This window comes from Mauremys mutica, chromosome 9 (assembly GCF_020497125.1).
Source record: "Mauremys mutica isolate MM-2020 ecotype Southern chromosome 9, ASM2049712v1, whole genome shotgun sequence".
NCBI classification, from domain to species: domain Eukaryota; kingdom Metazoa; phylum Chordata; order Testudines; family Geoemydidae; genus Mauremys; species Mauremys mutica.
The window spans coordinates 104936130-104948591 of record NC_059080.1 but is presented as its reverse complement, the minus strand read 5'-3'; the positions used below and the strand labels follow the sequence as shown (position 1 = coordinate 104948591).

General features: G+C 42.8%; 1 protein-coding gene across 15 annotated transcripts in view; it reads right to left on the bottom strand.

The window, feature by feature from the left end:
• The window catches only part of DLG1 (discs large MAGUK scaffold protein 1), a 740792-nt gene that overhangs the window by 411987 nt on the left and 316343 nt on the right, over positions 1-12462 (bottom strand). For 3 of the 15 annotated variants that reach the window (XM_045030017.1, XM_045030014.1, XM_045030016.1), the window contains exon 16: positions 8842-8875. The exons of 8 other annotated variants lie outside the window; for them this stretch is intronic. In XM_045030017.1, coding sequence (XP_044885952.1) covers positions 8842-8875 — 34 coding nt within the window. Of the gene's footprint in view, positions 1-8841; positions 8876-9653; positions 9754-12462 lie in introns of all 15 variants that reach the window. 4 more of the 15 variants (XM_045030006.1, XM_045030007.1, XM_045030008.1 and 1 more) reach the window with 2 other exon arrangements.

Here is a 12462-nt window from a genome sequence, read left to right as displayed (position 1 = left end):
TCAGTATGCAGATTGATTCATTCTGTATGATTGGGAGGAAGAGCCTGTAACACATTGCATACTGCTCAGAGCTCCAAGAGATTGATGTGGAGCCGAGTTCCATCGCTGACCCCACTTGGCTTTGTATGGCATGCTGGTCTAAGAGTGCCACAGCCTACCAGCGACATGTTGGTCATGATTATTAGTGATAGAGGATCCTGTTGAAAAGGGATCCTTGTGCAGATGTTTTCTGGTTTTGTCCACCACTTTAGTGACACACTGACCTTTGAGAGTACTATCACTCTTTTGTTTAGACTGTGTTTGCTGGCAGTATACACAGTGCTCAGCCAGCTCTGTAGGCAATGCGTATGTAATATCGTGTGTCTCACAACAAATGTTGTAGCTGCCATATGACCTAATATTTGTAGGCGGGTTCTGGCAGATGTTTGAGGGCTGCTGGTGACTGTTGCAATAGTGCCCTCCCCTGTGTGGAATCGAGGTAGGTCCCGATGAATTCCAGTTGTTGCACTGGGGTTAGTGTAGATTTCTATATATTTATCTGCAACCCTAGTGTCTGGAACAGTTCAATGGTTGTTTGTACCATGTGTGTCTCTTCTCCTTGAGTTGTACCTTTTAGTAGACAATTGTCCAGGTATGGGAAGATTATCACTCCTCTCCTTCATAAGTGGGCCACCACTACTGAGAGGGTTTTTGAAAAAACTGGAAGGGCAATGGAAAGGCCAAAAGATAGTACTCTGTATTAGTAATGGTTGACTAATCGTCTGTGAGCTGGGTGTATGATAATATGAAAATAAGCATTTTGGAGGTCGAAGGCTGAAAACCAGTCCACCCTGTCTAGTGCTGGAATAACTGTGGCCAGTTTGACCATTTTTAATCTGTGATTCTGCACAAATTTGTTGAGTTTCCAAAGATCTAAGCGGGCCTCCATCTGCCGTTTTTCTTTTTGATGAGAAAATTATGGGAGTAAAAACCCTTCCCTTTGTTTTGAGTTGGAACTTGCTCCATGGCACCCAATTGTAGGACATGGTTCATTTCCTGTTGTAAAAGGTGCTCATGAGAAGGGTCCCCAAAGAAGGACGGAGAAGGCAGTAGGATAGGAGATAAGGCGAGGAAGAGGATGGTATAACCCGATTTTATAACTCCAGTACCCATTGGTCCATTGTTATTGCTGCCCAAGCATGGTAAAATTGGTGAAGGTGGTGGCCAAAAGGTTGGATAGGAGTATCTGACAGCACAGTATTGTGGGGGAGAACGTTCAGACCCTCGACCAAGATTTTAAAACTATGGCTTGGTAGTAGATGGTTGTGAGGATGAGGACTGAGTTTGAGAAGGCCTACATCTTTGTGAGAGTTGTTTATTTCTATTTTGGTCAAACTGCTGTTGTTGTGGGTGATGGAAAGAGGTGTCTCTGCCCTTTTGATATGGTGTGTTCCAGTGTCGCTTATTAGGCTTAAATAGTGCAGGGTGGCCTGAGAATTCTTCACAGTGTGAAGGACGTCATCCATTTTTGCAGAGAAGAGCTTCTCCTGATCGAAAGGGAGATCCTCCACCTTGAGTTGGAGCTCTTTTGGAATACTGGATGATTGTAACCATAAGGCCTTGCACATTACGGCTGTCGTTCTTGCAGCAGTGTCTGCTATACCCATCGAGGCCTGTAAAGCCATTCAGGCAGTTAGCTGTCCCTCGTTCATGATGGCAGTCAACTTGGGGCATTTTTCCTCTGATAGAACCTCAAGGAATTCTTGTAGTTTACTGTAGTTGTCAAAGTTGTACTTTGCAAGAAGGGATGAGGGAGTGGACCAGAATTCGGGTTGTTTGCTGTGATCGTTGACAGCTTCCACCACTAGGGAGTTAGGTTGTGGGTGGGAGAAGAGAAAGTCCATCCCTGTAGCTGGTACAAAGTACTTCCTGTCAGCTCTTTTACTTGTAGGTGGTGTGGTTGTGGGAGTCTGCCTAATATTTTTCTGCTGGCTCCATTATGGCATCGTTGATGGGGAGTGCAATTTTGGATGATATGTAGGATATGTAGCAGCTTGTGTTGGATTTCTTGCACCTCGTTAAGTGGAATGTCTTGGCTGGTGGTTACTCTTTTAAAGAGTTCCTGAAATTGTTTCAGGTCGTCTACTGTAGTTGGAGGTGGTGGTCTGATGGCTTTGTCGGGGAGGAAGATGAATTATGAGCTGGCAAAATGCCTTCCTGATCCGAGCCTTCTTCCTCTTCATATTCCATGCCTTTGGCTGCTTCCAACTTGTTCCTACTCTGGGAAGCTGGAGGAGGACAAATTTCCCCTCAGGCTGGAGTCAAGGGTCTAGTACATTGGGTCCTATATGCCGCCCAGGGATCCCGGGAGGGGGAGGGGCACTGCAGAGGGAAAGGCATCAGTGGGCGAATCCAGGGCTGCCTGTACTATTGTTGCATCTCTCGAGGTTGGCGGGACTTGGTCTTAACGGCCTCACATGGAGGTCTCCTCTCCATGGGTGAAGAGTGCTGGGAAGAGAACTGGCTCCCACATACGTCCTCTTCTTCATCGCTGGAGAGAGGCTGGGGAGCAGGTGAAGTGGTTAGCTGCTCCATTAGTTGGCCTCGGTACTGAGCACTGGCAACCAGGATATCAAAGGCTGGGGAGCAGGTAAAGTGGTTAGCTGCTCCATTAGATCCCTCGGTACTGAGCACTGGCAACCAGGATATCAAAGAAACTGCTGTCTCTTTCTGGTGTAGAAACCGTTGCAGAGCTATGTGCTTCTGTGGTGGTGCAGTTGGTGTCGATGCGGTCAGAGCCGTTCTCGGGCTGTCCATTGGTGCTGACTCCAACACTAGGGTGGTCGGTGCCATGCAGGAGGAGAGTCTTGACTCCATTCCAGAGTGGCAGAGCTCGGCAGAGGTCCACAAACGGACAGTGCCAGAGGTGCCCGGAGCCTCAAAGATGCTCACTCTTCTTGAGCTCGGCACCAAGGATAGCGACCTCGCTGGGGACCTTTTCTTTCTCTGACTGGCCCTATTAGGGGAGGTCGCAGCTCGATTCCTGGATTATTTGGAAGACTGAGCACTCCCATTAGCAGAGATTTTGTTCAGGGAACCATCTGCTGATGTTGATTTTTGTCCCTGAAGAGACTTTTCCATCAAAATCATCTTGAGGCGGAGATCTTGATCATTCCTTGCCCTGGCTTTAAAATTGCTGCAATGGGCATATTTTTGAGTGATATGGGTCTCCCCCAAACAATGTACACATGAGTGACTGTCTGAGATGGGTATCACCTCACAAGAAGAGTCACATTGTTTAAACCCAGCCAAGCCAGGCATTGTGGCCGTTAAAGTTTCCCAACAGGGAAAGAGTGGGAAAAACAACAATTAAAAGAAAATATCTATAATAATTTTTTTAAAAGAACAATAACTAACTAGCTAAACTAGACTTACTAGACAGCTAATCTAACTATTTCTACAGAGAAAAAATGAAGAGGCAGCACAGTCAGTGAGCTCCGTCTGTAGCCCAGGATGGTTGAGAAGGAACTGAATGGGTCGGGTTGTGGGTGCACTACATGAGGTGCCAATGGCACCACAAGACAACTACTGCACATGTGCACCCCGACCGAGCATTACTACTGAAAATCTCTGATCTGCGGCACAGGAATGCACCAACACCTAAAGTGGAGCACCCACAGGGACACTACTTGAAGAAGAAAGAGATATGAAAATCTACCTATAGTGTGTGAAAGAATTGCATCCTGCGGAGGACACAACAAACAGTATGCACCTTGGAGACACCATTTCATCAGTTTATTAGACTAACCAGTAGTGTATGCGGTGTTGTTATAGCTGAGTTGGTCCCAGGATATGAGAGAGACAAGGTGGGTGAAGTAATATCTTTTATTGGACCAACTTTTATCAGTGAGAGAAACAAGCTTTTGAGCTTACACAGAGCTCAGTGGTCAAGAAGTTGGTCCAATAAAAGATATTACCTTGCCCACCTTGTCTCTCTAATAACTAGTAGTGTGACACTATAGTAATGAGCATGAGTTGTAAAGGAGTAGGACTGCAGGGCTTAATGTCAGCCATGAGAAAAGGAGATCCAACTAGCAAAGACTGCAGCAAAAGCTTTTTGGGAACTATGAAGGGTTACAAGAAATCTGGTTGGGCTGCTCTGACCCAAGAACCTCTTAATATTAACTGGCAAGGGGGTGCAGAGGGATTCAAGTATCTCCTGATTATGGTATGCACATTCGGGTTCATCGAAGAATGTCATTTGAGGTCTCAAATGAAAATTGGTGTCACACTGGTCATCAAGATCATTGAGAAAAGTATGTACATGTACTATGTAAGGAGTTATGTATATGTATTAGAAAATTATGTTCTTAAGCATGTAAGTTAAAAGCAGTTCACCAAAAGATGACAATTAGACAGATTCCTCCAGACAGGGTATAAGAAACACGTATCTCTCTGTTGGGATATAAATTAAGCATTTTAAGCTAACACAATGGATGTCCATTTACAAATGAAGTCAAATGTTTATGAAGAGATATGAATTCAACAGGGGTTTAGCTTCTTTATGAGTAAAGACAATGAACGTTGGACGTATTTCTAGAAGGCAAAGAGGGTACTGTGGCATCCTGCACCTACAAACTAAACAGACAGCGCATTTGTTTTCATAAAAGGAGGGTCTCTGCCAATCTTGGTTGAAAACAATGAACAGGACTTTGGACGAGAGAAAGTTCTTTAGATAGGAGGTTAACCAGTTAGTTAAGTTTTGTCTCTAGATAGTGGTGTTATGATTTTGTTTTATACGTAACCATTTGTTTCCAATATCCTTCTTCATTCTCACATGCATTACTGGTCTTTGATAATAAACTTATTCTTGTTTTCATTGTAAGTGTATCTAAGTGCTGTGTGTTAAGCAAAGTGCTGGTCTTGAGTTGAATCTTACAACCTGGTGTGTACTGTTCCTTTGAGAATATCAGGCCCAGTGCATGAGTGTTCAATGGATAAAGGTCTGGACCAGTGGTTCTCAAACTTTTGTACTGGTGACCCCTTTCACAGAGCAAGCTTCCGAGTGCAACCCCCCTTATAAATTAAAAACACTTTTAAAGTATTTAACACTATTATAAATGCTGGAGCTGAAGTGGGGTTTGGGGTGGAGGCTGACAGCTCGCGACCCCCAAGGTAATAACCTCACAACCCCCTGAGGGGTCACGAACCCATTTGAGAACCCCTGGTCTGGACACAGGGAATGCTCCCAGTATTCAGGGGTTGGTGTATGCATCTCACTACCTGTACAGAGAGAATGAGGTCTATGGAGGCCTGGAAAGTAGTGCCTGTGCTGCCAGAAGCTCTTCATTTCAGGAAGCAGTTCCACAGCAAGCACACACAAGACTCCTTGCATTATGTGAAGGGGTAAGTAACACTTCATTATTCACTTTTCCACATCATTCATGATTTTATAGACCTCTATCATACCCCCTCCACCTTAGTCATTTCCTAAACTGAACAGTTCCAGTTTTTCTAATCTCTTCTCATATGGAAGCTGTTTCATACTCCTAAACATTTTTGTTACTGTTCTTCGTATTTTTTCCAATTCTAATATATCTTTTTGGAGATGGGGCAACCAGAACTGCAAACAGTATTCAAAGAGTGGGCATACTATGGATTTATATAGTGGCATTATTATATTTTCTTATTCTTTTTATCTACCCCTTTCCTAATGGTCCCTAACATTCTGGTAGCTTTTTTGACTGCTGCTGCACACAGAACTATCCACAATGACTAGAAGATCTCTTTCTTGAGTGATAACAGTTATTTTAGACCCTATCATTTTGTATGTATAGTTGGGATTATGTTTTCCAATGTGCATTAGTTTGCATTTATCAACATTGAATTTCATCTGCCATTCTGTTGACCAGTCACCCACAGTCAGCTTTGGACATAACTATCTTCAGTAATAGTATCATCTGCAAACTTTACCACCTCACTGTTTATCTCCTTTTTCAGATCATTTAAGAATAAGCCTAAGATTTAGTCACGGGCAGTGATGAGCTCCCAAAATCCTAATAACCGGTTCCCTACCGGGTCCTCGGTGGCACTTCGGCAGCAGTGGGGTGTGTGTATGTGTGTGTGTCTCTTCACTCGCTCCGGGTTTTCGGTGGCATTTTGGCGGCGGGTCCTTCACCCAGAGCGAGTGAAGACCGCCCCCAGCCACCAAAGTGCCGCCGAAGACCCAGTAGGGAACCGCGTGGTGCCTGTCTCCCCCATCCGACCCCAACCCATCAACCTCCACTGCTCCTTGTCCCCTGATCACCCCCCCTCCTGAGAACAGGAGTGAAAGTAAGTCCAGTGACTTACTAGTACACTGGGGCCAGCTCTGGCCTCCAGAAGGGGCATGGCTGAGGGAGTCAGACCCTGCCCCAGCCCACCCTGTAAGGTAAGTGCCCCCCCACCGGGGCAGCAGCAGCAGCCCGGGGCTCCAGGGGCTATTTAAAGGTCCTGGGGCTCCCCTGCTTCTATTGCCCTGGCCCTGGAGAAGTGGCGGGGCTCCCATGGCTATTTAAAGGACCGGGGCAGCAGAGACAGCTGGAGCCCCAGGCCCTTTAAATAGCTGCGGGAGCCCATCACTACCCCTGGGCTCCGGGGGCTATTTAACGGGCCCAGGGCTCCCCTGCTTCTACTGCCCTGGCCCTTTAAATAGCAGCTGGAGCCCTGGAGTAGTGGCGGTGGGGCTTCGGCAGCTATTTAAAGGGCCAGGGCAGTAGAAGCAGCCGGAGCCCCAGACTTTTTAAATAGCTCCCAGGCCCCCGCAGCCCTACCCCAGAGCTTCAGCAGTGGGGCTCCGGTGGCAATTTAAAGGGCCTGGGACAGGACGGTCCCACAGGCCAGATGTGGCCCGCGGACTGGAGTTTGCCCACCCACTGGTCCCTTTAATAACCGGATCTACACCGGCTTCTAATTTTATCAACCGGTTCTTGCGAACTGGTGCAAACTGGCTTGAGCTCACTACTGGTCATGGGTATTTTTGGTAAAAGTCATGGATAGGCTACGAGCAATAAATAAAAATTCACACCCCGTGACCTGTCCATGACTCTAACCAAAAATACCTGACTAAATCTCTACTTCTGGGGTCCTGCTGCTCTGGGGACCCCCTGCTCCAGTGCTGGGAGTTGACCGACCAGCCGCTGCTCCTGGGGACCACTCGCCGGTCGGCCTCCGGGCGCCCCATGCTGCTGCTCCAGCTGCCTTGGGACTGCTTCTACTTGGGCGGTCCCCAGGGCACCCCCAGAACCGCTGCTCGGGCATTCTCCAGAGCCAGCCACACCAGCCGCTGTTCTGGCAGTCCCTGGAGCTAGCTGCCTAGGGCCACCCGAGCAGTGGCTGGTGTGGTTGCCCCGGAGACCGCTGCTAAGATGCTCCCCGGGGCTGCTGCTTGGGCCATCCTCGGGACCAGCCACACCCTCTGTTGCTTGGGTGGCCCTAAAGTGAGCCGCACTAGCCACTGCGGAAGTCATGGAGGTCGCAGAAAGTCACAGAATCCGTGACTTCTACGACCTCCGTGAAAGAATCACAGCCTTATTCATGAATATGTTGAACAACACTGCCGCAAGTACAAATCCTTGGGGGACTTTGCTATTTACTTCTCTCCACTCTGAAAACTGACCATTTATTCCTATCTTTTAACCAGTTAATGATCCAAGAGAGGACCTTCCCTCTTATCCCATGACTGCTTACTTTGCTTAAGAGCCTTCGGTGAAGGACCTTGTTAAAGGCTTTCTGAAAGTCCAGGTACACTATATCCACCCTCGTCCACATGTTTGTTGACCCCCTCAAAGAATTCTAATAGGTTGGTAGAATAGAAAGTTAGTACTCACCAGAATGTTTTGTCTGTGGCCTCAGAGCCTTACCAGTCCAGAAGTATGAGATAATGTGTGTGTCTTGATCACCAATATTTTAAAACTAAGCTAGTAAATTTTAACTTTACCCGCAAATTTCATCCTTTGCTGGATTATCATGCTAGTTGTGCCTGAACACTCAGACAATTATACACAGATAGGTCTACTAAAGTAATTGGTAGTTTTTAAAAACTTGCTGTAATTTAAATTACAAAACTAAATTATTCAAAACATGGCCATTACTAATCCAGCATTACTTATCTAGCATCCCCAATGCTATTATTCTTCATGTAATAACACAGACATGGCTTTGCAGGAACTGAAAGTGATACTTATTCACGACATGTGCCTAATAATAACCCCCTTACTGTATGATCAGTATTCTTATGTGAGTACCACATAAAAGTCAAAATAGATCAGATAGAACCTCCTCCCCATCTTATCTCTGTCAGAATGCATTTTCCATCACATACGAGAAAATGAAGCTATTTTTACTGCTGCTAATTTTAAAATATGTAAAGGCATTTTATTAGTAGCGGGCATTAAAATACAATAGTCTATATTAATGATTAAAAGAATTGAAGCGAATAAGCATTATTGCAGTGGTGTGGATCATAACTTTAGAATACTGTATTTAAAAAAAAATTAATGGTAAAGCCAATATAAAAATGACGTACTAGAAAAGATACATTAACTAGTTCAAAGAGAGCAGTCATTATCTGTGACAGAGTATATTTGGGTAAACTTCCAAACCAAAAATAAAATGTGGTTGTTACCTAAATTAAATGAAGTAGCAAGATCTTAAAAGATAAAACCAAAGAATGTTACAAATTAAGAAAATTCTATAAAACACTTTGAAATAATTAACCTCCTTATGTCAGCAGAGCAATACCACCAGTCTCAAAATGGATCTATAAAAATTAAGTTTACAGATGGAGGTTAAATATAACTTGGGAGTATTTTGATCACTTACTCAGGCCTTTTGATCCCATGTCGTCAGGGATCTCCTGTAGAGTAGTCCCCAGAGGGCAAGCAATAAAAAGATAATCACAAAAAAAAAAAATAACTGTCAGTAATGTATAAAACTGGCGCTACGATAAGAGACAGTTTCAAGAACATTACAGGGAGACATAGATCTACAGAGTTTTTTTCCCCACAGTCAGCTCCTAGGATTTAAAATGGCTAGCAGCTGAAGTGTTATCAGTGATGAAAAAGGCAGAGAGAGCTTATAGTAGGCGAAGATCTGAACAATCAACTTTATTTTTATTGTAAAAATAAGATTTCTGTTTCAAAAATACTTTTTTCCAATGAAGGCAATAAAGATTTAAAAGAAACACCCTTAAAATTAGGACAGTATTAAAAATTAAAGATTAAAATAGAACAAATTTCAAAGAACCAGTCTAAAGTGACCGGTTATAGTTCATTTATAATCTGAGTAACAGTTTTACAGCAGTGCACTCTCTATGAAGTTATTGATAAGATACAATTAACAGAGTAACAGAACTTAGTTATCACCTCCAGTTACACACATAATCGTCATCCCACAGTCCCATCCAGTTCATGATGAACCAGGCTGTTCTTGGATTCCAAGAACGGTTAGGATGTACTGTAACAGCACATGAATCAACGTATTGATTTCAAAGGCTGTTTTGTCATTTACATTGTTTGAGTTCCATTAACCTGTTGCAGCTCTTGAAACTGTCTCCAAGGTAACACCCTACTGGAAGCTAGCAGGCCCTTTGGTGTGTGTGTGTTTTTTCTCTCCATTGGATTCCACGTACTTACGGTCAATATCACTGGTTTCTTGCTCACTCTGGTCCTTGTTCTTGTAGAAGGGAAATTTTCGGGAAAAGAGGTTCTTTTTACGCTTGTCATTGAATGACTGCTGAAGAAGAGAAGGAGGGGCAAAACAAAGGATGTCTAATGTCTGTGTGTACAAAGGCCCAGCCCCAGCAGCTTTGTGGAAGCTGACTCCTATAACCACGTGATGCAGTTTATATTTTAATTTAACATCATCACCCCACCACATCAGAAATAGAGTGGGCTTCTAATTATGCTGAAACCCTCCATATTTTGCATGTTAACTACTGAAAGAATTGGAAAGCTGGTATCCATGGTTTTATCATCTGTGGCCTTATGCTTCATAATTCAGATTCTTTGTGAAGAGAAAAATGTGAGAGCCAGTAGGCTGCTAAAGCCATCAAAAGTAAAACTCATTTGATAAACAGAATGGAGGAAGTCACAGATATTAGCTAGTACAGGGGTAACCAGATATTCACAGCATTATCTGCTTGTAAAGGAACAACTATATATTTGAATGACAGCCAATGTATATGAAAGCAAAATAATTAAATGCTGATACTACTTCCAGGAAAAAAAGAGTGATGAAAATAACAATTTTACAAAAACAATCGTTTTGTCCGCTTAAGACATTCATCATTTAAAAAAAAAATCTCTGTTTTCCTTGATTCTTTTGCATCAGCAATTCCTCACAAATTCATGGCAAGAAATGAACATTGCAGTGGGAAAGTCCACATCCCAGTGCCAAGGTCCATTCTTAACACTTACTTGTTTCATTTGTTCAGATTGTTAATTTTTCTTCAGCATTGTGGGGATGGGGCATAGAGGTGGAACTGACATTTTAGAAGTCAGACATTGCAAAGCTCAGGATGGTATTCAGCAAGAATTAGGATTTCTTGTATTGATGTTGCTGAAGGCTTTGTACAGCTCAGATGCTTTATCCTGATTTAGTGAGGATTCTTTTTAATCACATTTTTTTTCCATTTGAGCTCAAGCTATCATTACAATCCTAGGCTACTTTACAAATAAGATGAAGATACATCTTTACGTACATTGTATGTGGAAGATGGCAACATAGATTTAACTAAAATTGGTGATGTCTACTGCTGAAAATATGATGGAAGCCTCCCATCCTTACAGCGTAGTTCTATTCTGGAAAGTGACTATATTAAAATGGAACCTTCCTACTGTGCACAACTGCTCCCTGTATCATTAAGTGACTTGTTTAATAAGCAGTCAGTCAGTGTGCTTCATCTGGTCTGCAGAACTTCTGTTACTGGTGATGATGTGAAAGGAGTGGCTGAGTTTGCAGAGTTTATTTCTAAATTAAAAACATGTGATATGGAAGAATGGAATGTTCCAGAAGAATGGAGCAACACAACGCCATTTCTACAGAGCCATTTTTCAAAGTAAATTCTTCAAAAGTAAGTACTGGTTTTCATTCATGCTATAAGGATTCTATAAATAGTTATTTCTAGAATCTAAAGCATAACTGCAATATGCTTTGTCCATCATATTTTATACAGTTTGATCATACCCTCCCTTAATCACAATATGATCGAGATGAAGGTAAGCCTTATTGGAAGAAACATGTACAAGGTGTTTTTTTCTTCTCTACCACTACTCCATGTGGAAGGAGATATAGCAGCAATTAGGGGATCAGGCAGTGTTGTGCTTTGACTTGCTGTGCTCTTTTTTCAGGGCTAGTGCACAACCAGCACAATGATAAGCTTGGCATTTATTCAGTGAATGCCTGCAGCGTATCATGTAGTTTGCACTCTACTACAATGTTCACAGCCTTTCCGGCCATCTGCTTTAACACAGACTTGTTTAGCAATGTCAGATGCTGGAGGATGAACTGATGTCATCACTGCCGTTGATAAAATAATGTATTTTGTTATTTAAATATTACCAAGTGCAAAAAAGGCATATGGTACCAGTGGAGCACAATAAGGCATGTCAGAGAAGGGAGAGTTCTGGAAAAAACAGCACTAAAAATATTAAGTAGGAAGATCATAAAACCCCTTAATTGGTTGGCATCAGTGAGTAGGAAAACTGGTATTCAGCTGTGAGAAGTATCATCGTGACATATGGGCACGAGAACTGGCACCTAACCAATCATATGTTTGCATGAACTACAGGTGGTATGGGCAGGATTCTGGGCTATGATTCTCTTGAGCTTCAGTACCTAAGCTGATGGCAGCAAGTCATTGCTACTTCAGCACAGAGGTCCATCAATCTTTCTTAAAATTGAAATTAACCCTAAATCTCACAACCACGTACACCAAGCATGTAACATGGATTTCCACAAACGGAGGTCTCACATAACAAATCCAACTGCAGCACGAGGGAAAGGCCACCATGGAGCATAAGTCAGACAAAATGTCTCAACTTCAAAAGAAGAACATTATGGAAAGCTGTTACAAAATTTTGGTGCAAGTCAAATAAGGCAGAAAGATTTAGCTATTTTTGACAATTAGAACAATGCAGTGGTGCTTTTAATGCACTTCTGGCAGAATACTCATTTTTGTTTAGCTACCTTTTAAAATATTTGATAAAACTAATCTTTGATTTGACTTCCTCTACAGTAAATTTTATTGACTTAAAACCATTTAACAATAATTTCATATACTGCATGTATAATGGTCAGAGTCAGTTTCATTGCAAAATAAATAATAATCATGTACTGATTTTAAATAAAACATTAGCCAAAAAATGATTTAAAAAATATGATTATAAAGGCTAGAGAGAATTGCTTATTAGTTGTAGACACATTAATTTTATAACTATTTCA